General features: G+C 32.5%; 1 protein-coding gene across 1 annotated transcript in view; it reads right to left on the bottom strand.

Annotated features, from left to right (window-relative positions):
• Positions 1-25,622, bottom strand: part of LOC149088910 (uncharacterized) — a 76,926-nt gene that overhangs the window by 19,357 nt on the left and 31,947 nt on the right. Inside the window, exon 2 of the mRNA XM_089253186.1 lies at positions 8,581-8,711. Coding sequence (XP_089109312.1) covers positions 8,581-8,711 — 131 coding nt within the window. The remainder of the gene's footprint in view (positions 1-8,580; positions 8,712-25,622) is intronic.

The following is a 25,622-nucleotide window of genomic DNA, read 5'->3' as shown; positions in this document are numbered from 1 at the left end:
ACAAATTTTAGCATTTTGGAACGCGTTGAATCTGTTTTATACAAATGTTTTGCTACCGATATGCTCAAGAAGAAACTGTTAAAAGACGGATATGAAATTACAGCCAGAAATTCGGCTACCAAATTTCTGGGACGTTTTAATTTTTTTGAATCGAACATGTATAAACTTTAGCGATAAATTTTTACTTTCTATCATTTCTTGTGTCCAAAAAAATCAATTTCCGATTACTTGATCATTTTGATAAATCGTGCCCAGTTATAAAATAAACGGATACAAAGTGAGAAATATCGGTAAATGCGATGTTTCTTCTGCCTTCGTGAGCCTGAACTATTGAAATAAAGTTAAAAAAAACGATGTCCGTCACTATGGTTTTCGTAGGGCGTATTTGTAACTTTTGAATGTAGGAACTAGGGCTGGACGAATCTATTGGATATGCCCGGGTCGTGTAAACATTTTTGATCGGGGCTAAATATGTATATATATTTAATAATTTTTGAAATATTATTTCAGGATCAGGAAATAGCGATTGTAAAATTTTTATTTGGCAACAATATTATGCAGATGAAACAAATTCAAACGGAATCAATGTAATGAACACTGGTCTACAAAAAAAATTAGTTTTTAAAAATTGTTCTGTTTTTCATAGCTGGTTTCAGTGTTGTCTTAAGTGCTGATTCAAAAAAACTAAATATATTTTTGTCTATCAGGCGAAAGGTTTTTCAACACAACCATTTCATACGTAGGTTCATATTTAAGTAAGAAATAACTCAAATCCAAATGTTTATTTAATCACTTCGTAAATACATATTTTAAATTTATATCCTAGCTCGCCATTATATAATGATAACCCTAAAATCACATATATATCTTCGGCAACGATTTACTATATTTATTCATAACGTACAGTTTCAATTTGATTTGTATGCTGCTTATGTATTAGCATCGAAATTTAATTTTCACTTTATCTCAAAAACTAGAGCCAATCTAACAAAACCAATGCCAGATTCCGAATCACCTCCCCAAAATCACTAAAATCACTGGAATATCTTTGGCAATAAACATCAATACTAAGCAATTTAAGATTTTCATAGCGTTCTTTTTAAATCAACTGAATGCCTAACAGGTACAAAAAAGTGCGCGCGCGCGTACTTATTTCCAATATCTAAAAGTACTGCTTTTACATATTTTCTGTCGAATAAATAATTAATAATATTTATTAATTTAAGAATAATTATTAATTTAAGAACAATTATTATTTAAAATCTATATAAATGTGTTTAATACGTTCGTACAAATAATATTTCGTTGCTCTTAAATATACGAGATTTGCACACATTAGACGTGATTTGTGATAAAACTGTACGCGATGGAATTGTTTAATTACTTTTCCAGTAATTAGCATTTAAAAACTGTAAAAAACACTAATCATTTTTAAGACAATTTTTTCATCGCAGACGTATGTATAATTGTTACATTTTTTTGTAATGAAAAGTTAGACCTATCGGGAATTGCTTTCCTGATGGTTCTTTTCGGTTACAGTACTGTTTAAGACGATTTTCAGTAGTTTATTTTAGTTCCTTATATTTTTGATTGAACCTTCTTGATATGTCCACCATTTTTCAACATATGAATTCAACATGAATATCTGTAATAACTTTCCGAAAACCAAATATCTTTGGATCAGGGTGAGGAAAAACTGCCATTACGCCGGCTCGAATGAAATGATTCGCGTTTGCGGTAGCATTAGGATGATGCGTTCGTGTTAGGGTTTGTGAAATTCTAATACAAACACGATTTTTGATGCTCAAAGAAATAGATGGCTATTCTTAAGCAAGCAATCAGAAATGACGTTTTAGGCATTCAAGCAGTAAGCAAATTCAAAGAAACTAATAAACAATCATCGATGGGTGCATTAAATTCTACCATCATCCAGAAAACGAAATTATTACCACAAAAAAAAAAATGTTCTTTGTTTTCCGAAACTTCTGAGTATTTCACTTAGAAGAGTAAAGCAAATATTTACTCAACATATAATATCTACTCTGAATAACTTGGAAAAAATATACAGGTCATGAATTATTCATCAGATATTTAGACTTGGACTATTATAATGGAAGTCGACGTTTGTGCCGGCGCGAAACATGTTTTATTCATATCAAATCCTCATAATGATGTTATGATCGTGAATAAGGAACACGATTTATACACAGATATTGAAAGAAATCGTTGGAATATATTCAACGATATCATTAAAAATTAGAGGAAAACGAAACCATACATATCATTTCCATTAAATTTATAATTTATTTTTTTTGAATTTTAGGTCAGAAAATTTATTATTTCGTGGTTTAAGTGGTGTTCGAAGAAAAGTGTTTTTTGAGAGTGCTTTGAGACACATGGAAAAATTATGTATACAAACTTTTTATTTTGTGCATTAAATGAGGATATTCAATTAAAAAATGGAAACATATCAAAAATATTTTAATTTATCTTTCCACTTTGTTTTTATGATTGAATATAGTAAAACCCCTCTTTTGCGGACACAGCAAGGACAAAGCAATTCGTCCGTGAAAGAGAGGTGACCGTTAGTCCGTAGTTTGAAATGCATACTTTTATTACACAAAGGGATAAATTAAACACAAAAAATAAATATACTCCACATCCAGAAAATGAATTTCGTAAGCTGTAACTAAATTAAAATAATGAATCCCAAATTTTGAAAAAAATTTCAAATTAATTGAGACATTTTGAACATATAAATCAATTTTCTTCTTAGTGGATAGAAATTAGGGAAGGGTGCCCTATAAAGACCTCGTCACACGTTATATTTGTAACAAAAAAAAGGATACTCGCGCACATGCGCAGTGAATATAGCATTACCTGGCCATAAAACCAACCTCCTCCTCTTAACCAGATTTAACCCGTTGCTTTGTCTCAATGAAGAGATTTTAGCAGGTGGTCGAAGAAGACCTGGGCCACCCTGGAACTGTGCGTACATGTTTTGTGAACCTAACTTGAAGTCTGTTTCTGTGTAATGTTTTTTTTTTTTTTTTCAAGCCGAGCACAACTCAGGTCTATCGCCATGGGCAATTTACTACCTAGTGAGTTGTGCCGGAAGTGTAAGTATGTGTACCTAACAGTCTGAGTGCGTATCTAGTGTTGTGTATGATTTTTCAGTGCTGCCATCTATATCTCAGAAGTGAAGTGAGTGAAGTGTAATGACTGAATATTTGTACTGTTTGTAGGACTGTTGCTCTCTGTGGCGAGACTTTTTAACGGGGAGATCGACTCGCATTTGCGCCTTGAAGTTGGGTCTGTGTAATGCTGCTATCTGCCGTCAGTTTTTCTAACTATGAGTGAAGTGCAACGATTGAATAATTGTATCGTTGTAGGTCTGTTGCTCTCTGTGGCGAAACTTTTCAAAGTGAACATCAGCTCGCATTCACGTCTCGAAGTTGGGAACAAATTCAACCGACCACCACTATGGCAAACGCTGGGGTTTGAACCCGAGTCCTCCCGATGCAAGTCTGTCACTATGACCACTCGACCGCCATAGTGGTCCTAAAATTAACATGTCAAATATTCTGAAGAAACCTACATAACAGACAGAATTTAATTCAGATTGAAATTAAAATGAATGTAGTTGAAAAAGCATTGAAAACTGCTCACGTCATGGCTAACGATTTATTGTGGGAATAATTGAACCTGAGAAGAAATACAAATGTATCGTAAGGTAATAGCGTGATTTTCCGAATGACGCTTTCGGTACAATATCTCGAACTTGCGCGAAACTATGCGTCATACAAGCAAAAAAATTTAGGTCATGAATGTAAACGAAAATTTACACAGCATAAGAGCACCGAATTTCGAATTCTTTTCGAAACAAAAATAAAAGAAAAAAATTTGCCATATTTCCTTATTTCATATCTTTATAAATGCTGCATTTAAAAATATGAAATTCTTTGCTAATGACTTTTCAAGACGGAATCTACATTTCCATAATTGGAACTTTTAGCTCACCGTAACTGAACGTCATTTGAAAACTTTTTGTTATTGGAAGTATGTTGCTAAACTCAAACTGATGCAGAGATATTTGCTGTGCAAACGATTTGGTACACCCTGTATACGGCTGCATGCCATCTGCAGCTACTTTATTTTCTGAGAGGTTGAAATGACAATAGTATATATTGAGAACAATAATATTTTACAAATAAATTTGTTAAGAAACGAGTTCTTAAAAATTTATAGATGGCGTTTAGACGCGAGTAGGAAAATCGAAATTTCCTCGACACAAAAGAATGAACAAATAACTATTAGTTGGCCGTTATTTTCCATTAAAAAACCTTAAATGGAAATCTGAAGCAGTGGCAATGAGTGATGAATTGAAATAATATAATATATCCCCAGTCTTTCTTTGATCAATATATTTTGCTTGAGTACTGTCAGTAATACAATATGCAATTACAGTTTGGGTGATGACTATGACTCTAATATCGATGTAATTAAAAATACATTGCAAAGGGGGATTGATAATATATCGGAAAAAATATTCATTATATACAGGACTACAATAACGATTATAAATTCGACATTCGTAAACTTTACCTTCACAAAATTGCACTATTTATTCATTAAAACCCTGCTTGATTCAAATTAAAACGAAGAATGAGACAAACTAGACAAAAAGAAATTTACCAGCAATTGGTGAAACCGAATATAATCAATAGAGATAGGAAGTTTAAGCATAAAAAATGATTGAACTCGGCAGGCACTAAAAAGGCATTTATAATTATTGGAAGAAAGAAAAACTGACTAAAACCTAAGATATTACGGGTCCGAAAAGCGGCTAAAAATTGATTGTAGGATACCTCTTCGTTTACTGTTTCAATTATAGTTCAACTTGTGTAATAATGCAATTATTATAAATTGATTATATGCCAAAATTTAATTATTTGTGGCTCCTTGGGATCGGGTCAATTCCAGGCCACCGTTATCAGAAGTACCCGGATTGCCACAGTTTGGCCCTTTTTAGCATTAATGCAGATAAATGCATAAAATCAAAGAATTTTCAGAATAAGTGCATATTTTTGAAGGTTGGTTAAAGCTCGATCACTTTCTTTTATAATTTTTATCAAATGAATATTGCTCTTAATAGCTCTTAATGAATATTGCTTTTTCATAACATCTCGGTTTTTTTACCCGCTACTGGGATTTAGTGAATTAGCAAGGAGATGTTTGTAATATTTCCTAAACATCAACCGTTTTATTGTAACGCTATTTCTAGAGATAGCTTCAAAAGTGTTCAATATTTTTAGAAATAGTTAGGCTGAATTACTAGAAATATCGTCGAAAAAATTCTTTTGTTACTGGTATTTCGTTAACGAGCAGCTACGACTCACTGGAAAATAAAAATGCCTAAATAACAAAATACGTATAAGTTATTTACATATGCAGTATATACATATGTAGGGATATTTTTTCGTAAATGAATATGCACTGAGATATAAAAAATACGCATTTTAAAAACATATCTAAAAGAATTTACCAACGTTTCTTTGTGTATACAAGAAAACGACAATTAATTACACGTAGGTAAAGACTCATTTTGGGTGGGTGCGGTGCTCATAATGGAATCATTATTATAATAAGTTTTGATTTTGCTGTGCGCTTTTCGTCTATGCTATTGACTTTAAAGTAAATTGAAGCAAAAGAGTTTAAATTTACTTTCACCAGCTTAAATTTCGGGAAGCAGTGTACACGAAGTCGGTGAGGAAAAAAAAGTAACGAAATATTTTCTATTATAAGAAATCGAGTCCAGAATTATCATCATCTATATGAAGACTGAACGCTACAAAAAATGACAGAATATTGTGTTTATAGTAAATGAATTAAAAAAAAAAATTGTTTTATTTATTTCTATTCGACCAGAGATAAGATTAAAATCCTTCGGCCGTGAAATTAGTTTTTCTTCAGTGAGTTATGATATAACTTTTTATTTGAAATTTTTTTTTTAACCTCGAAATTTCCTATTTTTATAAAATAGACAATGTTATCATACAATACTCGTTCGATTGGGTTAATCGAGCTCTCATATATCGATTTGGCGGTACCGTAAAGTGGGATAATTTTGTTTCACTTGTTGGCCCGAAGAAATAAAATAATTTACCTGAAGCTTTACATATGATTCTAACTATAGAACATTTTGAGTAAAAGATATAAAAAAGCTGAATTAACTTCTGATATTTGTTTTACAATAATTTATACTTCGAAAAATGGCGTAATGTAGCCTCATGGAGAGAATGAGTTACTTAGCACCATTTTCTCAAAATCAATGTTATTTTAATAGACAAGTTTTAAGTTTTAGGCAACATTGTTCATTGCACGCAATTAGGGGCCAATCGAGTGTTACGTCATGGGGGGGGGGGGTTCGGGATGGGATTTACTTACTTTTGATGAAAGGGAGTGGGTTTGAATGATGCTTACGTGATCAACCACTTTTTATAGAAACATGAAATATTCATAATGACATCTTTATTGATCTTTAAATGTCCCGCGGATCTTTTAAGTTGTCTGAAAATGTATAGCGGGCCGCTTAAGTGTTCTGGAGCTGCGCCGCGCGTCACTCAAATGATCCGTAAATATCCCGTGGTATACTACTAAAGACAACTTAGATACTTCGAGGCCAGTACAAACTCTCAAGTCTAGGTTTTTTTCCAAGTCTCAACTTGATAACATATTTGCTGTTAATCACAACAAATGTTTGGTCCAATAAAATTATTACATACATAGTGGTTGATGTGTATTAGCAGTTATCCTGCGTATCTTGTTATAAGAATTCGATTTAGCTGGGGGGAATTGTTGAACTCATTCGATTAAGCGTTCAACTTCATTGTCTGGGAAAATATTTTGGTTTCAGAAGATTTCATCCGTTCATCTGTTATCCGATTAAGTAGGGCCGGCTATGTAGTTTATGCGAAGTCTTTAACGTAACGGGGGGGGGGGGGAGGAGGAGGAACAAAATTTCCATGCGTTATAGTACTATTCAGTTCAGAAATATAAAAGAATCCCCCTCCCCCTTTTTTACTTGATATTTTCCGTCAAGTCAACGACCGTAATGATGTCTTTATTTTCATAAACAATGATAATCTTTTCAACGATCATTTCCGTGACTTCAGATTTCAGCCATTACATTCATTGATCCACCACTATCGTTAAGACTCTCCTGAAGACAAACTATGCTCACGTTCACATTTATTTTCTTCCTCTAAATGAATTGTCAATGTTTGATTTATGGCATTTGATAGATGACTTACCCCCATCCACAACTTCTCTAACCCTTAATCAAATTTCTATCAATAGAATTCCCAGATTTTTTCACCAGATGAGTTATTTGTTGAACCTTTCCTGTTCCACCCCGAAAAAAATTATAATCTACTGAAAAATCATTGGTGTCCAACACGGCAGGGGCGACGCAGAATCGACTTTTGGAGGATGCATGAATGGTTTGGGAACGGGCACCAGAGATTTTTTCCTGAGAAATTGAGAGTTATTAACCTTTAGAATGCATTTAAATTACAGAAAAATTGATTGAAATCGCGTATAAAATATATATTTTCTTTTAATATTTAAAATTTTTTACGAAAGCAATTGAATTTTTCATAAATTTTGGCTTGCGTGGGAGGTGCGATACCCCCTTTGCCCCCCCCCCTGCGCGTGTGCTTCTGCAGCATAGTGTGAGACTTTCTTCAGCAGCATTTTTGGGAGGAAATATGTCATTTCTAATGCTTTTCAAGTGTTAGCGTAAGTAATTAGCATATCGACGGGACACTGTACTTCGGTTTTAGGTCTAGACCATAGTTTCTCAAACTTTTTGCCCCCTTCATTTTTTTTTCCTCTCATCGCCCCAACTCAAGCGAACCGATAGGACCCTATGTTATACCTGTGCCTTCTATCGCCCCCTGGAAAATTCCATCGCCCACTAGGGGGCGATATTGTCCACTTTGGGGAACACAGGTTCAGACCATTGTTATAACAGCCCGATAAATGTATCTTCTCAAGAAAGAGTGAAGATTCTGTGTATCAATTTCCGAGCGGTGAAAAGTAGATTGTTCAAAAATACGTTCCATTGTATTTTTATTAGCTGATTTAAGAAAATCTGTCTGATTTATATGAAATTTTTCAAAAAAAAGCTCAAAAAAGGTTGGGTATCGAAACATCACAAACTCGATTCTTCACGTCTAATTCCTGGACGGTAAGAATTCAGAATTTGTTCCTGAATGACTAATGGCCACTCACTAAAATGAAACGACCGAACAGCCCATAAAAGATAAACTGAAACGTCATTTATTTGGGTTGAAAGTGCAAACAGTTGATTATTCATATAGAAATGTCAACCAGATTGAGCATATTTTTTGTTCGATCTTCGAGTAAAATAGCTTCCCGGTACCAGTTTAATCAGAAACTCATTTCAAGAATCGAAAATTGATGTTTTTTTCTCATTATTATTGTGACATGCGACGATATCCATGCCATTAGATGGTAAATATAATCAAAAATCAACAAATATGTGTATTATCTTACAGTTCTGAGAAGCTCCTTTATCTGCTCTGTCCTAGAGTTGTCACCTCTCGTAGGCAAGTAACGCGTTTCGACAATCCAGCTGCAAGTCATCAAGACGAGGAATGCAATGAACGTCACCTTGTACCGCAGTGCTGGCAAAATAACGAAAACTAATTGAATAAAATCAATAAAAACACTCAATGAGACAATAATTAAAGACTGATTAATCTGAAGAGCCTAAATCTATAACTTTTACTTTGTTATTCCACTCTTAATTAACAGAGGCGTTCCTCAAGGCTGAGTTTCGTGTCCGACTTTTGCGTTTGGTTTTAGCGAATTAATGCAATTTGACGTTGCTTTGAAAAGAATTGGCATTTGCAATATAGAAGCGGGTATGTCAAAGAGATTTTGTTGATGCTTGTGTGTGGGTTGTATTGAATCTGAATAAATATTACGTTGAAACGAATGTTTTCGGAATTTTCTGGTTGGTAAAAATGGGCGAAGCTCCATCAAATTTGTAAAAATACCTTAGTTAGATGGTATTTTTGCATTTCCTGACAACAAAAGCCACAAACCAACATTATTCCTGCATGAAATCATAAACAACCTCTATCAAATTGTTACCTTAAAATTTTTATTACCTAACAACTAGAAGAAAAATCAATATTTTCCTAAATTAACTCAATTCTTTTTTCACTTACCCGCAATTAAGCCAATAAAACGTGTCCATTAAAATTTTTTTTTGCATAATCCATCAATTAAAATACTGATAAAAGAAATTAATAATATTCAAACAATTAATTAAAAATGTGTAACAAGATTTCCCCGCAAAAAACATCAAAAAATTTAAAATTTCTTCACCTTATATGCATTTAAAAAGAAAAAGACGAAAACGTTTCGAATAAAAAAACAAATTTTGTTTTCCCATCGATGAAGATGGCGATGAAAAATTGAATGTTTCATTCACTGAAAATGGCGAAGAATTTAATTACTTGACTTGAAACAGTGATTAATTTTTTTAAATATTTAATAAGTAAAAAGAATCTTTAAGAGTTCATCTCTTTTTCATCTTATTTAAATAGCTCGAAGGTGATATGATTAGATTTCGTGAAATTGTTTGGAAATTCTCGTAAATTCTTAATATGTAGTGATTGATAAAATGTTTAAGTATCTAAAGATACATATTTGTTTTTAATCAAATTTCCATACATTAATAAATTTAGTTATCGCTATAAACACCTGTATATAACGTGATTAAATATAGTGAATAAAATTTAAAATTAAAAAAATTAAATAATACTTCCAATGGGGAAAGTAAATTAGTATGATTATAAGTGCATAAAATTTGAAATGTTCTCTCGATAAAAATTTTATATTTTAATTTTTCAAATTAAAAAATAAATTTATTATATGTTCAATGTTAATATTCGAATCTTTTTCATATTAGAAACAACACGCCTCATGAAATTTAGTTGTAATTTTTTTTTTAAATGCAATAAATTGGAATAAATTAAAAAAATGGTAAAAACCGAAAATATTAATTAATTTTTAGAATCACTAACTATGAACCAAATCGTTTTTATTCGTGTTCAATAATACTTGGTGAAACCTATAAATTAATAAATATTATCAATTTAAGAGATAATTATAACAATAATTATATTCTATAATTAATAACAGGTAAAGAGATAATTATTTAAATATGTGTTATGGTAAATGTGATAAATCCCTTTATTATGGATAATCACCGGTAATTTTGATAAATTTCCCTAAATTTATCACTTTTCCCAGCGATTTTCCATGGCGCCCAAGCGTCGCGTCGTTGATAAACATGATAAATCGTTTTATATATAATCGTACTATACATGATAATTCATACATGTATTGTATTATCATTATATCCGGGTACTATCGTAAAATTGGTTATTATCATTATATCGGGGTACGATCGTAAAATTGGTTATTATCATTATATCGGGGTACGATCGTAAAATTGGTTATTATCATTATAGCGGGGTCCACACTGTATTCATCACACATGCTAGCCGTATTAAGAATTTTCTCATATTTATCAAATTCACCAATTACAAGAGGTATAATGCATAATCACAGATAAAGGCGAAAAATTTCAAGAACTCGTAAAATTTACCAACGACACTTGGCTATTGTGCATAATCTCCGGTAAAAGTAAAATTTTTTTTTAGTATTTATCGAATTTACCAACGATGCCTGTGGGTGTTATGCATATTCATTGGTAAAAGTGATAAACTTATCAAACCTCGAAGACGACTAATAAGTATGCATAATAACAGGTTATTATGTATTATAACCGTATAATATGCATATAATATTGATCCTTCATCAGTTTTCGTTTATACAAACTGTACTGACATTGTGAAATGGCAATTGAATTGCCCCCCCCCCCGCATAATCGGATATTGTGTGCTGGAATCGTTTATATCCGATTAAGCGGGGTCGACTGTAACTCATCGTTAAGAAATATGTATACAGTAAAACCCTTTTTAACGGATACCCCCCCAGATGCGGAAACCCCTCTTTTACGCCCAAATAATAATTTCCCCTTACAAAATAAAAGTATATACATTTCAAACCCCTGATTAACGGTCACCCCTCCTTTACGGTCCAATTTTTTTTTACCGCCGGTGTCAGTAAAAGAGAGGTTTTACTATAGATATAAACTCGTAAAGCTAAAAGATATTATTGGTTTTTTTTGAAATTTTATTTCATTTTGAGCATTGTCTAAATTCAAATAAACGTAATTTTCAAGAGAATTCCACGCTTTTAAAGTACGAAGTCCCTCTCTATCGACGAGAATTTTAATTGAGATCCTCAGTTTAAAAGAGAAATATATTTTTCCTTTAAAGTAAATTTTCATCATTTCTGAATTGTTCACGAATTTATTTATGGAGCACCCTGTGTTGGTTCGCCAGTATTAAATAATTGGATGATTCCGCTAGAAAAAGGAGCAAGAAATGATTCTCTGGAGGATACGAGCCATAAAGAAGAGATAGGAAATATTTTTCTCTAGGTCTTTTTTCAGGTGAATGAAATGGGTGTATTCATGATGTATGCTTTTGTTCACGCCATGTAGACAGACAGATTTACATTTCGGGCAACCGATTTCGAATAGAAGACGTTCAATCGATTTTGTTGTTTATCAATATATTTGCCCGAACCAAAAGTCCAAAAGAATTTTTCGATTTATTTGCATGTTCCCAAAATATCAAAGAGAATTTTCTTCTTATCTAAATCCAAACCATGCACCATTTGAATGATTGACAATATATTATGTTATGTCATGTATCAGAATGATATAAATTTCAGTTCATCTATGCCACGGTGAATTCCGTGAAGTTTCGCACATTGACCGAAAGTGGCCGTAGATCCCTATAATATCGACATCAATCCCCCTAAGACAGGGGGTCTTCAACCTTTCAGATACCGTGGATCAGATTGAAGTTGTCTAAGAAGCCCGCGGGCCACCAACGCATACTGAGGTATTTATAATACTGCAAGAAGAATACATACACAGAGATATTTTTGTAAGGGCTTACTCATATAATTTACAGTGACTTCTTAAGTTTCTGTAAGGGTCCCGAGTCGTACTAGGGGAAAAATAGTTGAAGAGTTTAATTTATTCTGGAGTAATTTTTTCTATTAATTATCAGTTTTAATTGATTCTGAAACAACTTTTTTCAATAATTCTGGAAAAGTTTCTGATTAATTAAATTGATCCTGATTAATTTTAATCTGAAATCACTTTAAATGATCCTTTAGTTATTTATTGAATAATTCGAAAATTATTTCCTTCTCAATTTTTCTTGAAAACATTTCTTTCCAATAATTATGCAATTGTCCATTCAAAAATTGCGAAATAATTTCTATCACAAATTATGAAATGATTTATTTCATTGATTTAAAAGTTATTTTTATCACTAATGTTGGAATTATTTGTTTCATTAATTTGAGAATTATTTCTTCAATCAATTCCGGAAATTCGAAATTGTTTATTTCATTAATTCCGAAATTGTTTATTTCATTAATTCCGAAATTGTTTATTTCATTAATTCCAAAATTGTTTATTTCATTAATTCCAAAATTGTTTATTTCATTAATTCCGAAATTGTTTATTTCATTAATTCCGAAATTATTTCTTTCATCAATTTCGAAATTATTTATTTCGTAATTAAATAATTTCTAAAAAAATATTTCTTTCATTATTTCTAGAATTAATCGTCTTTCACAATGTTTTCAACTATTTTCTAAAAATGGTCGACGGGCCACGTCGAACAACTCCTCGTAGTTTCACATCTTCAATAACCAGGCAAATACTTATACAACGTTTAAGAAATGTGGATTTTTTTTTTTCCAAATTACTTTTCAAAAAGAAATTTACGTTTCATTAATTGGAATTTTTAACGCACAGGGTTTACATAAAAAATTGTTTCAATTTATTTCAAGTAACCATCTTTGAAAAACAATTCATTTGGATACGATGACGGTTCAATGAAGATACAAATAAAATAAAAATTTTACAATATTTTTTTTTGCAGTTTAACAATTTACATTGTAAAGATCTTAAAATTTTTTAAATTAAATTTAGTGAATAAATAATATAATTAAAAGTAGTGAATAAATACCTGTGTGTACTCTGTGTAATGCATAATATTATCTATATACTGTTTAATTAATAACTCTGTCATGATAGAGATAGGAATGATAGAAGGATTATTATAGTCTCGATGTTTCTAAATTTTGGAGAAGCGTATCGAAAATAACCTTTTCAATATAAACTGTTATAATATTTAAAGCATGCATATATGTATATATGTAAAATGCACACATACTTGTACGTTATATAAACCACGCATGTATAAACATTTTTAAATCAGTAGAAATAATTTAATTGATTTCCTTCTCTTTTTCAGAAATATGCGATTCCAATTGTAGAATAATATAGTTTTTTCCCCGATTTTTCCCGTTTGTAAGAATTTTCACGGAAAAGATTATCTATTTGTTTATTTAGAGTAAACTAATATTTGTGAATATGTTTTTGTATCAATTTCAATTGTATATAATAATTTTGAATGACATATCCACTTTTTTTTCTAAGATAAAATCTTTCAGTTTCAAAAGCTTTGCATACACTTAATTTTCTGATAGAAACGGAAATTTCTCATTTCAAGCACTTTTAAGAAGCAAAAAAATTTAAATATTTAATTTTGAGATGTTTGAGTGAGCTCTTTTAGTATACATATTTCCATTATGCGTGATGAGGAGAATTAAAAATTCAATTTAGTTTTTCTTTGGATGATCAAATACTGGGTTGAGGATTCAATTTCTCAGACTACCTTATTCAAATATGGACATATTTTAATTTTTAAATTGACAATATTTCATCTAAGATGTCGGATTATTTGTTTGAAAATTTTTTTCGGAATATTTCATTAGTATTAAAATTACATCGAGAGAATAAACAGTGATGAACGAAGATAGAATTCTAAGAATGGTGATGGATTTTAATCGTATTAAATGACACCACACAGGGCAACACTTGTTGACAGTATTGCTATAAACACTACTACGAAACCACACATGCACCTCATGTGCCACAACCACACGAAACCACATTCCTCTGCGGAACTGCTAATGAACTGGTATATATTGTAATGTGCGTGTCCGTGTTGTGAACCTAACGTGAAATGTGTTTCTGTGTAATGCTTGTTATGTGTAGTGCTGCCACCTGCCATAAAATTTTTCCAACTATAAGTGAAGTGTAATGATTGAAGATTTTTCCGTTGTAGCCTTGTTACTCTCTTTGGCGGGACTTTTTAACGGAGAGATCGGCGCGCATTCGCGCCTCGAAAAGTCGGGAACCATTGATAACCAACTTCATCTGTCCACCACTGCGGCGACGGTGGGGTTTGAACCCTTATGTGTCTATAGTTATTCGTGGGGCCCCCCCCCCCTTCGAGGCCTGCTGGCGACGTGCGTATGCACCTGCCCACGCAACCTCGATTTTGTGTGTGCTTGCTCACTGGTGGTCTTTCGGTGCTTGATGCTCCGAGCGTCGCATCACTCTTCCGCCATGGCCCAAGCTCTCTGCGTGACCAGCTTATATCCCCTATAGGGACAGAGCGGGGGGCTACGATCGGTTTCGGGTACTCACGATACGAGTCCGTCCACCACAACGGCTTGCTATAGATGATTGCAATTCGTTGAACTGATTCTCACATTTTACGCCTTTTTATAATCAGAACTTATTCATGGAGAATTTGTGTTGAATATATGCGTCAATGAATTTGAGTTCGATTAATTACTATTATTACTATTCGATTAATGCTGATTAATTACGCTTCCTTTACGAAAATTCCTGAAATGAATTCTTTCGTTCTGATATCACACTACTATTGATGGCTTTTTTGAGGCAACATTGAATTTCGATGCGAGCATCAATCAGTATTTATTAGAGGTAAGTAATTGAGCGAAGCACATCGGAATGTTGCCTTGTATCGAGGAAATTTCTCAAATAATTCCTCCCAAGTAGATTGTAAATATTTTGTGTTTTATATCTTATTCTCTCGTTTTCAGTGAAGAAAACGTGGCTCAGTGTTGCTATTGGTAAACAAAAAGCTCAATATTTTCCCGCATATTAGAAGTCACGTCGATGATATTAACTTGCAAACTGTAAAGATAGGTAGAACAAGTCTTGCGACATGAAAATAATAGCTTCACAAATGTGGTCCTGATTCCCTGGTATTGAGATGTTTTTGCAACCAGTTAATTTTAGCTTAAACGAAATTTTATAGTGGTTTCGTGGCTCAAAACCAGTTGACAGCTTTATAGAAGTTCCTTAGAGGGAAGAAATTCGAACTTATCTTTGGAGAAAATAGATGGCAGCAAGTGAGAAAAATAAAAGAGTTTCAAAACAGTTCCTGATTCAAATGATTTTTTTCGGTAACGTAAACTGGTTGGTTTGGCCCATTTTTATGCAATTTTTCGTTTAATCTTGTGGTACCTTAAATGTCAGTATTTAATATTTGTTATTTGAAAATAACAAATATTAAATACTGACATTTAAGGTCATTTTTAGGTTTTCCTAAACCTTTCTCTAGTATAACAAATATACTTTCTATAATATTTTTATGAAATTTATCCATTTGTACTTTGGGAAAAAGTAGCCCGTAAATTAGGATAATTTTTCCCAAAATCAAATATTCCCATTTTAAAAATACTGTAAAATATGCTTGAAGCAGTGGATGGAGCCCACTGGTTTTCAAGAAGAAGTACTCTCACATATCAAACCAAAAATACACATAATTTACTCTTACGGTACCTATAAGTATAATCTTTATATATATCAGTCTTTTAAAAATTTAAAAAAAAATTTTCTATTTTTGGATATGCAATATTTACAGAAAAAAGTGCCCTTTCCGTTAATTTTGGAGGCTTGATATTAAACCATTAGTAGAAAAAGCTGGTTTTTTTTTTCTGTGGGCCATTTCCAAGCTTTTTTACAGGCTCTATATATTCCACAACATTATCAGTTTTTGCTACACTCATAACCAGTCCTGGAAAATATTTTTCTGTCCAAGAAACTAATACAATAATTTCCTTCTTCCAGATTGTTCTTTAGAGATTGTGTTTTCACAGTTTAGCCGGAGTTTATTCCAATGGCTCGTTTTCCTTAACAGACTTGTTGCCAGTTTTTCCACTACTAAACCACACATGCATCTCGTACATGTTGTAATGTGTGTGTAGGTGTTGTGAACCAAACGTGAAATTTGCTTCTAATGGTTGTTATTGGTTGTGCTGCTATCTGCCATCAGTTTTTCTAACCACGAGTGAAGTGTAATGATTGAATAATTGTTTCGTTGTAGACCTGTTGTTCGTCAGTTTACGGTGTTGACTTAAGTATTTTCCGCTTCCGATCCCACTTTTTATCATGACAAAGTGACCCGTTTTTAGAGTTGTCGGTACTGTTTTCTGATTCATTCATGTAACCATAATTAAAACATTAAAACAGCACTGCTGCACCTAGCGGCGTATGTTAGAACTCTGTTAAAGGTAGGCTTGCCTAATCACCGGTTACTATGCGAACCCAAAGCAATCAGCGTGTATAGCACGCATGGTACAATCACTTTCTTTTCGTTTTGGGACAAAGTAACACCACAGGGCAAAAGTAGCTAAAATTTACGTTAGCCTTTAAACCACTTCAAATGTATACATAAAAATACATTTCCTTCCACACATTAAGAATAGCAAATCATCACAAAAACATTGGATATTACATCAAAATGTTAACATTTCATATTATTTACCTTTTTTCTTTCGTATAAAATATGTGACGTATAACAAAAAAGAAAATGCGTTTCCACATATTTAACATTATAAATCGTGTTTAGCAAGTATAAAAAACATACATGACTAAAATACGGAAAATATGTAAAATATTCAGTTTAAGGGAGCGAAAAATATCAATTTCGTTTCATCATTCAGTAATGCTGAATCAGCACTAAACTGATAATTATGCAAATCCTTTGGAAGAAAGATGATATAATCTCAACTGAGGGCATGGAAACAAGTCGAGTTCTTTGAAGACTTTCCCAAATAGTTAATTTTTTTATGTTTAAAAAAAAATATATGAAGAATATTTTTTTTGCTTTCATGTAACTTTCTGAGACATGCATAAGACATTATTTATTAATGCAAGGCGCATCTTCCTTAGAGAAATTTTAAAAACGCTGAATCCGCACTCAGCAATTTCTATTTTATTTTTCTCTTCGTGTCTTGAAATCAGACGGTGCTGATACAGCACCAACTTCACTTTCTTCCAATTTTACCAGCTCTAAAATTTCAAGAACAAAATAAAAGGAAAATATTTTTTTTACGTGTATTACTATTATTATTATAAGAAACGAATCCTTCATGAATTATTTGCAACACGTAATACCCGAAAAGAATTCACGCGTTAGTATTGCTGTGATATACGCGCATTCATTCTCGATGTAAGTACATCGTTCCCTCCTCCCTTCATGTCAGTATGTTGCTCGGGATGTCATGCAATTTCCAATACATGAGCAATGGAAGATATGTACGTGGGAAATTTGGAGGGGTTCGAATTTACGAAAACAACTGAATATTTGAAAAGAAAAATAATATACAGTACTTGATATTCAGAACCGGTGAAAAAAAACTATCAGCTCTAACCAAAAATATAATATACAATCTTAGTTTTTCTATGATAGTAAAGTGCCGTAAAAATGATATTTTGTCAAAAAATATTCTTTGAATGTATTTATCTACTTTATTTATTGTATATAAATCCTTATATATATATTATTTACTTTATAAATCACTATTTGTAATTTTAAAAATCACTATTGTTTGTTTTGTATAGATAATTGTTATTTATTTTAAAAATAATTATTATCACTTATGTATACAATTTTTTTATAGTAATTCGATGTTTATAAACATTAAAAAACACGTTTATTGTTAGTAAGAAATAATATAATATAATATCAAATTAAATTTGCTTCGGTGATTATATTTAAAAACCACCATAAATTGAAGAAACGAACTAACTATATTAAAAGTATTTAAATTATAATTGTTTATAACCAAAATTATTTTGGTTGTTATTAAGTTGAAGTTAAAGTTATTTATTTTATTTGGAATCGATATTTTTATTGAAATATAGATTTTTATAAAAAGTTAAAAATGAAATAAATTCAGTAAAATATTGTAGATGTTTGTAAATTAATCAAAATTAAACTATAAAAATGATTCATTTGATAATGTTGGTCTGAAAACTGCAAAAAGGAAAGTAAAAATTTCCATTTCAGCGTATGAAACATATTTACATTATATAAGTATATTTATATAATATGAACTATCAATAATATTGCAGGTTATTTTTCTGAAAATACTCAATTATTTTTTGTACATGTCTAAGGCTGTTGACACCGTGAAAGAGTTAAATCTTATTGAAAAAGTTTGAAATTGGCTGGTATTAGATACTGCTATTATACTGCTTACACCAGGACTGGACTGATGCCCGGGGCATGTAAAAATTTCGATGGCAAGTATTTTTTTTTCTCGACCGCCTTCTCGACGCGCTTATATAGGTAATGTAAAAATTTATAAACACTTTTGTTCTTTTTCAATGCTTTCTTTGGCAGCCGCGATGCAATTGTGCGGTCAATGTGTTTGGATCTATTCTCACGGTCCTAATATTAAGCAGCCCGGTGTGATCGAGAATGGGCTCAAAATGGAATCATCAACTGGACTAAAAGTGGAATCACCAACTGGACTCAAAACTGAATTACTAACTGGACTCAAAACTGAATTACTAACTGGACTCAAAACTGAATTACTAACTGGACTCAAAACTGAATTACTAACTGGACTCAAAACTGAATTACTAACTGGACTCAAAACTGAATTACTAACTGGACTCAAAACTGAATTACTAACTGGACTCAAAACTGAATTACTAACTGGACTCAAAACTGAATTACTAACTGGACTCAAAATGGAATCATCAACTTGGCTCAAAATGGAATCATATATTGCAACTGGCGTCAAAATGAAATCATGTTGTGCAACTGCGCTTTTTGGAAAACGGAAAACCTCACTTTCTGAGAAATAGTATATCCTGATGGAAAGAAAATATTTCTTACTTTTCGTAAAAACGCAAAAATATATTGTTCCCAAAACATTATGTATTATATGGCAGTATTATTCAGTACATAAAATATCCGAAAGGAATAAAATTTGGGCGATTGATTCAAAAATTGTAGAAAATATATTTATGTCGCTTTTCCCTTCTAGCTTCTACACAAAAATATCGGAATAAAATATGGCTGCCCCCTCTTCCCGCCATCCATCAAGTAAAAAACTAAACTATCGTTTATAATTTTATAAATAAAGATAGTTGTTGGTTTCAAACCGGTCTGCAGCATGAACGAACAAAATATGTCATGGTAATATATAATATTTGTTTTTACGCTGCATACCGGTATAAATTTTATGCTTCAAACTGCAGGTTGATATGTTTTTTATGTATGCTACTAGACTACTTTTTATAAGCAAAAAATGATAGTGACGTATTTTGGAACGTAAAATTTACACCAGTAAATGAAAATAAAAAATATATAGTTTAATATCACCGTGTTGCGCTCATATGAAATCTTTGCTACTACATAAACCAAACTAATGTGCTATGATTTCTCATTTGGTCGGCTGAAGTTGGTTTTCTGTGGTTCCCAACTTCAAGGCGCAAATGCGAGCCGATCTCCCCGTTAAAAAGTCTCGCCACAGAGAACAACAGTTCCTACAACGATAAATCATTCAATCATAACACTTCAGTCATAGTTAGAAAAACTGGTGGCAGATGGCAGCACTACACATAACAAGCATTACAGAGAAACAAAAAACTTCACGTCAGGTTTCACTACACGTACACGCACACATTCCCGCATGTACCGATTCGTTGGGGGTTCCGCGGGGGGTGGGGGGGTGGGCGGGGTTCATGTGTGGTGTAGCAGTAGTGGGTGGGGCCTCCAAAAAATGGCTCGGGGATCCATGATGTTCTTAAGTCAGCCACCTCGTTGTGCAATTTGCCTATTGTGGCGTTGTATTTGTATTTGTATTGTATTTAAAGTTAGTTGTTAGTTTCAAACCGGTACTCAGAGAGAAAGCGAACAAATGTGTTATAATATCATGTTATTTGTTTTTACTCCGCATACCAGTGTAAATTTAATGCGTCATTGCTACATAAAATGTATGCCGGTATGTAGCATAAAAAATAAAAATATACAGGGTCTTTATAATTGATGTTCCACTTTGAAATGACCATAAAAAGAGAACTACTGGACAAAATGTTATCAAACTTGGTAATAGTTTACAGGAGGTCATGGGATTAAGTTTCTGCAAAAAGAATTCAAAAACTCACCACCAGTGGGAAATGGCGCTGTATGCAATATTGTTTAACGAAATAAGACATGAAGACATCGGTTTAAAATGTTTTTAATCGTTCCTAAAACGAAGCCGTTTGTGGGGTTGCGCAAACAATATTAACAATATTGCATACAGAACCATTCCCCACTGGTGGTCTGTTTTTGAATTTTTTTTCTTTTTGCGGAAAATTGAATCTCATGACCTCCGGTAAACTGTTATCAAGTTTGATAATATTTTGTCCAGTAATTTGCTAGTTTCCCTTTTATGGATCTTTAATAATAAATACCCTGTATATAGTTTTATACCACGTGTTGGTATAAAATTTTAGAATGAAACTAAAGAAATTCTCATTCTCCACATTGGTTTAAAACCAACAACCATTTTATGTTGAGAATCAGAGCAGATAGTTTTGATTCAATTCAATAGGTGACAGCAGAGGTCCTAGCTTAAAGCGGTTTTTCGTATTTATAGTAGTAGAGTTGAAAAAATATGAAATGTAATCAAGTCAGAAGGTAAAGGACTTAATACATTTTTTTTCATTGTTTCGCAAATTATTTCTCATATTTATGCCGTCCACAAAAATTTTCACTTAGTTTCAGTAGTCTGCAATAGGAAAGGTTGAAGGGTACACTTGAAATAAACCGTACAAGGCCCAGGCTATTGGTACCAACAGGTAATTGCTTCACGATTCGAAACTTTAATGTTTTCAGAAAAAAAAATTTCCACATGTCCCGGTTTTTATCAGTGAATTTGCGTTATTTCTCGGTTTTTACCAGGATTTTTCCCGGTTACTAAAACTCACATGATCTAGTCATCCAGTCCCGTACTGTGAATCGGCTGTGATTCGATAGGCGAGGCGAGATGTAACTTGGCGACTTCTTTTCCGATGCCAACAGTGTGGAAAATAATAATTAGCTGTTTGACTAATATTAGATTTTTAACTGGTGACCACATTACTTTTAAATTATCGTATTCGTTTCAAAAATTTGGACTTTATTTTAAATTATTATCATTTCGATATTTTTTTATGCAAATAAATAAATTTGTTTTCAAAAGTTTTTACAGCAAGTTAATCTAGTAATAATATTTTTATGGCATCTATTATTTTATGTTAAATACCCGACCGGCCATATAAATGTTTGGAGATATGTCCAGCTCTGCTATACACTAAATTGTTCATCTGATGTTCATAAAATAGATAATAGAGTGAGCAGATACACACAACTCAAGTATCTAATGCCCAAACAAAGATCAATCTCTACAAGGGTATAAGACGCTGATGGATCTATATTTTTATTTTTATGGTACAACTTATATATTTCAATCCAAAAATATATTTTTCAATATGTTTAGTTGGAAGTTTTTAAGAATTTTCAAATTAGTTTTCTACAAAACTTCAAGTGATTCTGATGTTTTCTAACTTCCATTCAACATTTTCCTTTCAGAGGATCAGAGAATATAAAATTTGACAGCTTGTCTCTACATATATATAGAACGAAATTTATAGTAAAATTTGATAACAACTTGCTCCAATATTTCCACATAAAAGCTCTAAAATGAAAGGAAAACAAACGATATTCAATAGAAAGTTAGAGGGGAAAAAAATCGAAATAAAGAATATATATTCGAACAAGGTATTTTCAAGTATAGAAACGGGAAATATTTTCTTTTCCCAGAGGATTTTCTTTGACAGAGGGTATTCGTCAGGCTATTACTGGAGTGAGTTGTGGGGATTTTTCTCGTTGATTTGCTGCTGGGAAATTTCACAGATTTCAACAGTACTAGCAGTACTGTTTTTCCTTTCTACTTTTGTAAATTACAGGGGTTTTTCCCTGACAAGCACGATCATCAAGAGCGTAAGCAGTTGAGCTTTTCACCGGAGAAAGCTTCGTAATCTTATTTTCGGTGTTCCTAGTTATGCCAGACAGAGAAATTGGATCCGAGCTCCGTAATTTCGGGAACTTCAGAAACTTTTCGAGTTGCAAATGAAATCCGAGTCTGATGCCATAAACTTCGCAATAAGTTTCTTTCCTTTTTCTTTGTATTTATCTTTTTGGATGTTTCAACGATTTTGTGGAAATTCAGGAACACCAGCATGAATTGTGATTCATTTTCATGCTGATTTCATCACCGTAAACCGCTATTTGACTGCGATGTAGTTGAAGTATTTGGACTGATGTAAAATGATTTTTAGAAAATTATCTTTTCAGCTCTTTGGAGAAGGAACCGCTGGACAAAATGATTTACGGAAATTTCTCCTCCGACATTTCACCCCGGCACGTTTCGTCCCCGGTACATTTCGCTTCCGGAAATTTCGCCCCTGACGTGAGTGGGTGAGTGCCCGAGTGGGCGAGTGATCATTTGAGTTAGTATCAAGTCATTGGAACAGTTTCAATTTTTAAGGAAGCAATTATGATTTATGAAAATTCTTATTTGATGAAAAAATAATTTTTCAGAATCAGTTAAAAACTCATTTTTAGTGGGAAATAATTAAAATTAACAAAAATTCATATTTGATGAAAAATAATTTCAGAAATAATGAACATTTAATAAGGAAATAATTCGAGAATTAATGAAAATCCATATTTAATGAAAATATTTCTGAATTAAATAAAGTCATCCAATGGAAAAAATAATTCACAAATGTCATATTTGATGAGGAAATAATTTAGAGGAATTTAGAGGAATTTTTTGAGGGGGAAAATTCATAACTGATGAAAGAAATTCTCAGAATAAATGAAATACTCCAATAACGTAGGAGCTCCCTATTTGCTTCGAAGCACTGGGTCCTGTTGATTTACCCGTTAAGAGGCGACTGCAAGAATCAAGATACCACAGTTTGACTTATTGGCCAAAAGGTTTCATGGAAATTTTTTCTTTTGCCCGCCCTAATCTTAAAGGTTGAAAACTCATGCTATTTTTTTTAGACCATGCTATAGGGTTTTTGGCTTCAGGTTACAGGACTTTCCAGGTTTCGGGCTTCCTCCACGTGGATTCTTGAGAGAGGGGAGCACACAGACTAATATAAGGTTCCAGAAGAACACACAGAGAACCTCTTCAAAGGAAAAAAAAAGTTTTAACCTTCAAAAAGAATTCATTTAAATTCACAGAAATACATCGAATCAGCATTTAAAGAATTTTTTTTCAATATTTTAACTTTTTTTGCAGTTTTTTTTTAATTTTTGGTCAACTTGGGCCGCATATTCCCTCCTTTCCCATGCGTCTTTTAAAGGTGGGGAGCATAGGGATTTTACAAGATGCTTAGGGGGGGGGGAGCATGGCGAAAAAAGGGTTGGGAAACTGCTCTAGAGCAGAGGTCTTAAAACTTTTTCTAATCGTGAGCACTCCCTGCTTCTGTCATCAAAAGAAGAGCACCCTTTTCGGCAAAGTTCGACGTACCAATGCATGAAATTAGGAAGATTTCAATCCCAAAATACAACAAGGGGTTTAGGGAACGTTGATCAAGTGCTCGATAGCACGAAACCGGACACGAGCACTCTGGGTGCTTCAGGGGGGAACACAGTGGTGCTCGCGAGCAACGGGTTGAAGATGGCTGCCCTAGAGGAATTTGAAAAGGAAAAATTCAATTAGAACTACCATGCATGTAACGAACCGATAAGAAACAGTTTACTTCGGAAGAACTCGTACTCAGAATACTTTGAGTTTCTCCAGACACCAATTATTGGATAAAGAAAACATTTAGCATGAGTATCTGCTTCCTAACTTGGCACGGAATTTTCACTCATGCCAATGAAAATGGAAGAAAAAGAATTAAAAATGAAAGTTCCCAAGTATATAAGATATAACAGAAGAGGGTTTTACGAAGAGTGAGAAGTACATTCCCTATCAGATCTCATTAGGGAAGTTCACTCTTACTAAAGCCTGCACTCAAAAACGAGTATCGATGCATTTTACTGTACGGAATCATAAATGTAATGAGGGAATTTTCAAGACAAGAATTTGAGACTGCAGTTTCTGAAATTCCATCATTTAAATTTTTTCATGTTTATGTGAAATTTAAAAAAGGTAAAAAAAAAAGAGAAACATTTTTTAACAACTTTACTTTTCATCTATACAAACGAATAGATAAACCTTTACTTCCTAAATATATCCGTGTAATAATTTCATATTTTGCTCTGAATTAAATGGGGATTTTTCTAGAAATTTTCATAATAAGATCTTGGATTCAAATTATCATTGTGTGAAATATTTAATAAAAATGTAATTGAAGTTTAAAGGGAAAAAATAAATCTTAAAGTTTTTATTTTAAATAGGTAAATCTAATTGACGGAAGGAAAATTTTGAATTTGAAAATTCGAAGGTTCGGATTTCGAAACAAAATACAAAAATGCATTCAGATTTTATTGAATGAGTAAGTATGTATTTACTAATATTTAGATCATTCCACACGCACACACAACACATAATGATATGGTAGATTTTTATAACATCACTATTTTTCTTCAATTTTTGCGAAGTTATTTTTCTAAAAATCTAGTAGAAAAATCAAACTTTCCTCTTGAGAACGTAAAACGAATACATTTCATTCGATAGAATAGCGAGAATGAAAATGAGAGAGAGAGCTAGTGCAAAGAGAGACAAGACAAATAACGCTCTGTTTTCCGGTTGTTCAATTTTAATGGTGATTTTCTCCTAGGAAACTATACAAATTACACACAAACGCACATCCCTTTTGCGATCGCTCGTTAGAAGATAAGAGTAACACTCGTTGTAGAAACCAGAAAACAGTCAGGAATCATTTTAAAAATAGATGACAGAGACGGTTTCTGTGTCTCCCTCCCGAATGGACAAATAACACGTGAACTGATTTCTCATGGGTTTTGCTGTTTCATCATCAAACAGAGAAAACTATCTAAAAGACTTTCTGTGTACCTTTTGGTGACTGCATGCAAATGAAACACAATCTGAAGCGTTTACTTGCGGTCGGAAAGAGGAAAAAAGTTATTTAAATTTGATGAATTCGATCGATTTTGAGTGGTATTTAGTATTGAAAAGTGCATCTATTCGCCCCACTTTTTTTATATTTAGAATTTTAGATCATAAAATAATATATTAAT

Source organism: Pholcus phalangioides, unplaced genomic scaffold (assembly GCF_987345545.1).
Source record: "Pholcus phalangioides strain wild (caught in Gottingen) unplaced genomic scaffold, Ppha-v1.0 ptg000003l_1, whole genome shotgun sequence".
NCBI classification, from domain to species: domain Eukaryota; kingdom Metazoa; phylum Arthropoda; class Arachnida; order Araneae; family Pholcidae; genus Pholcus; species Pholcus phalangioides.
This window is presented reverse-complemented; position numbering and strand designations above follow the sequence as displayed.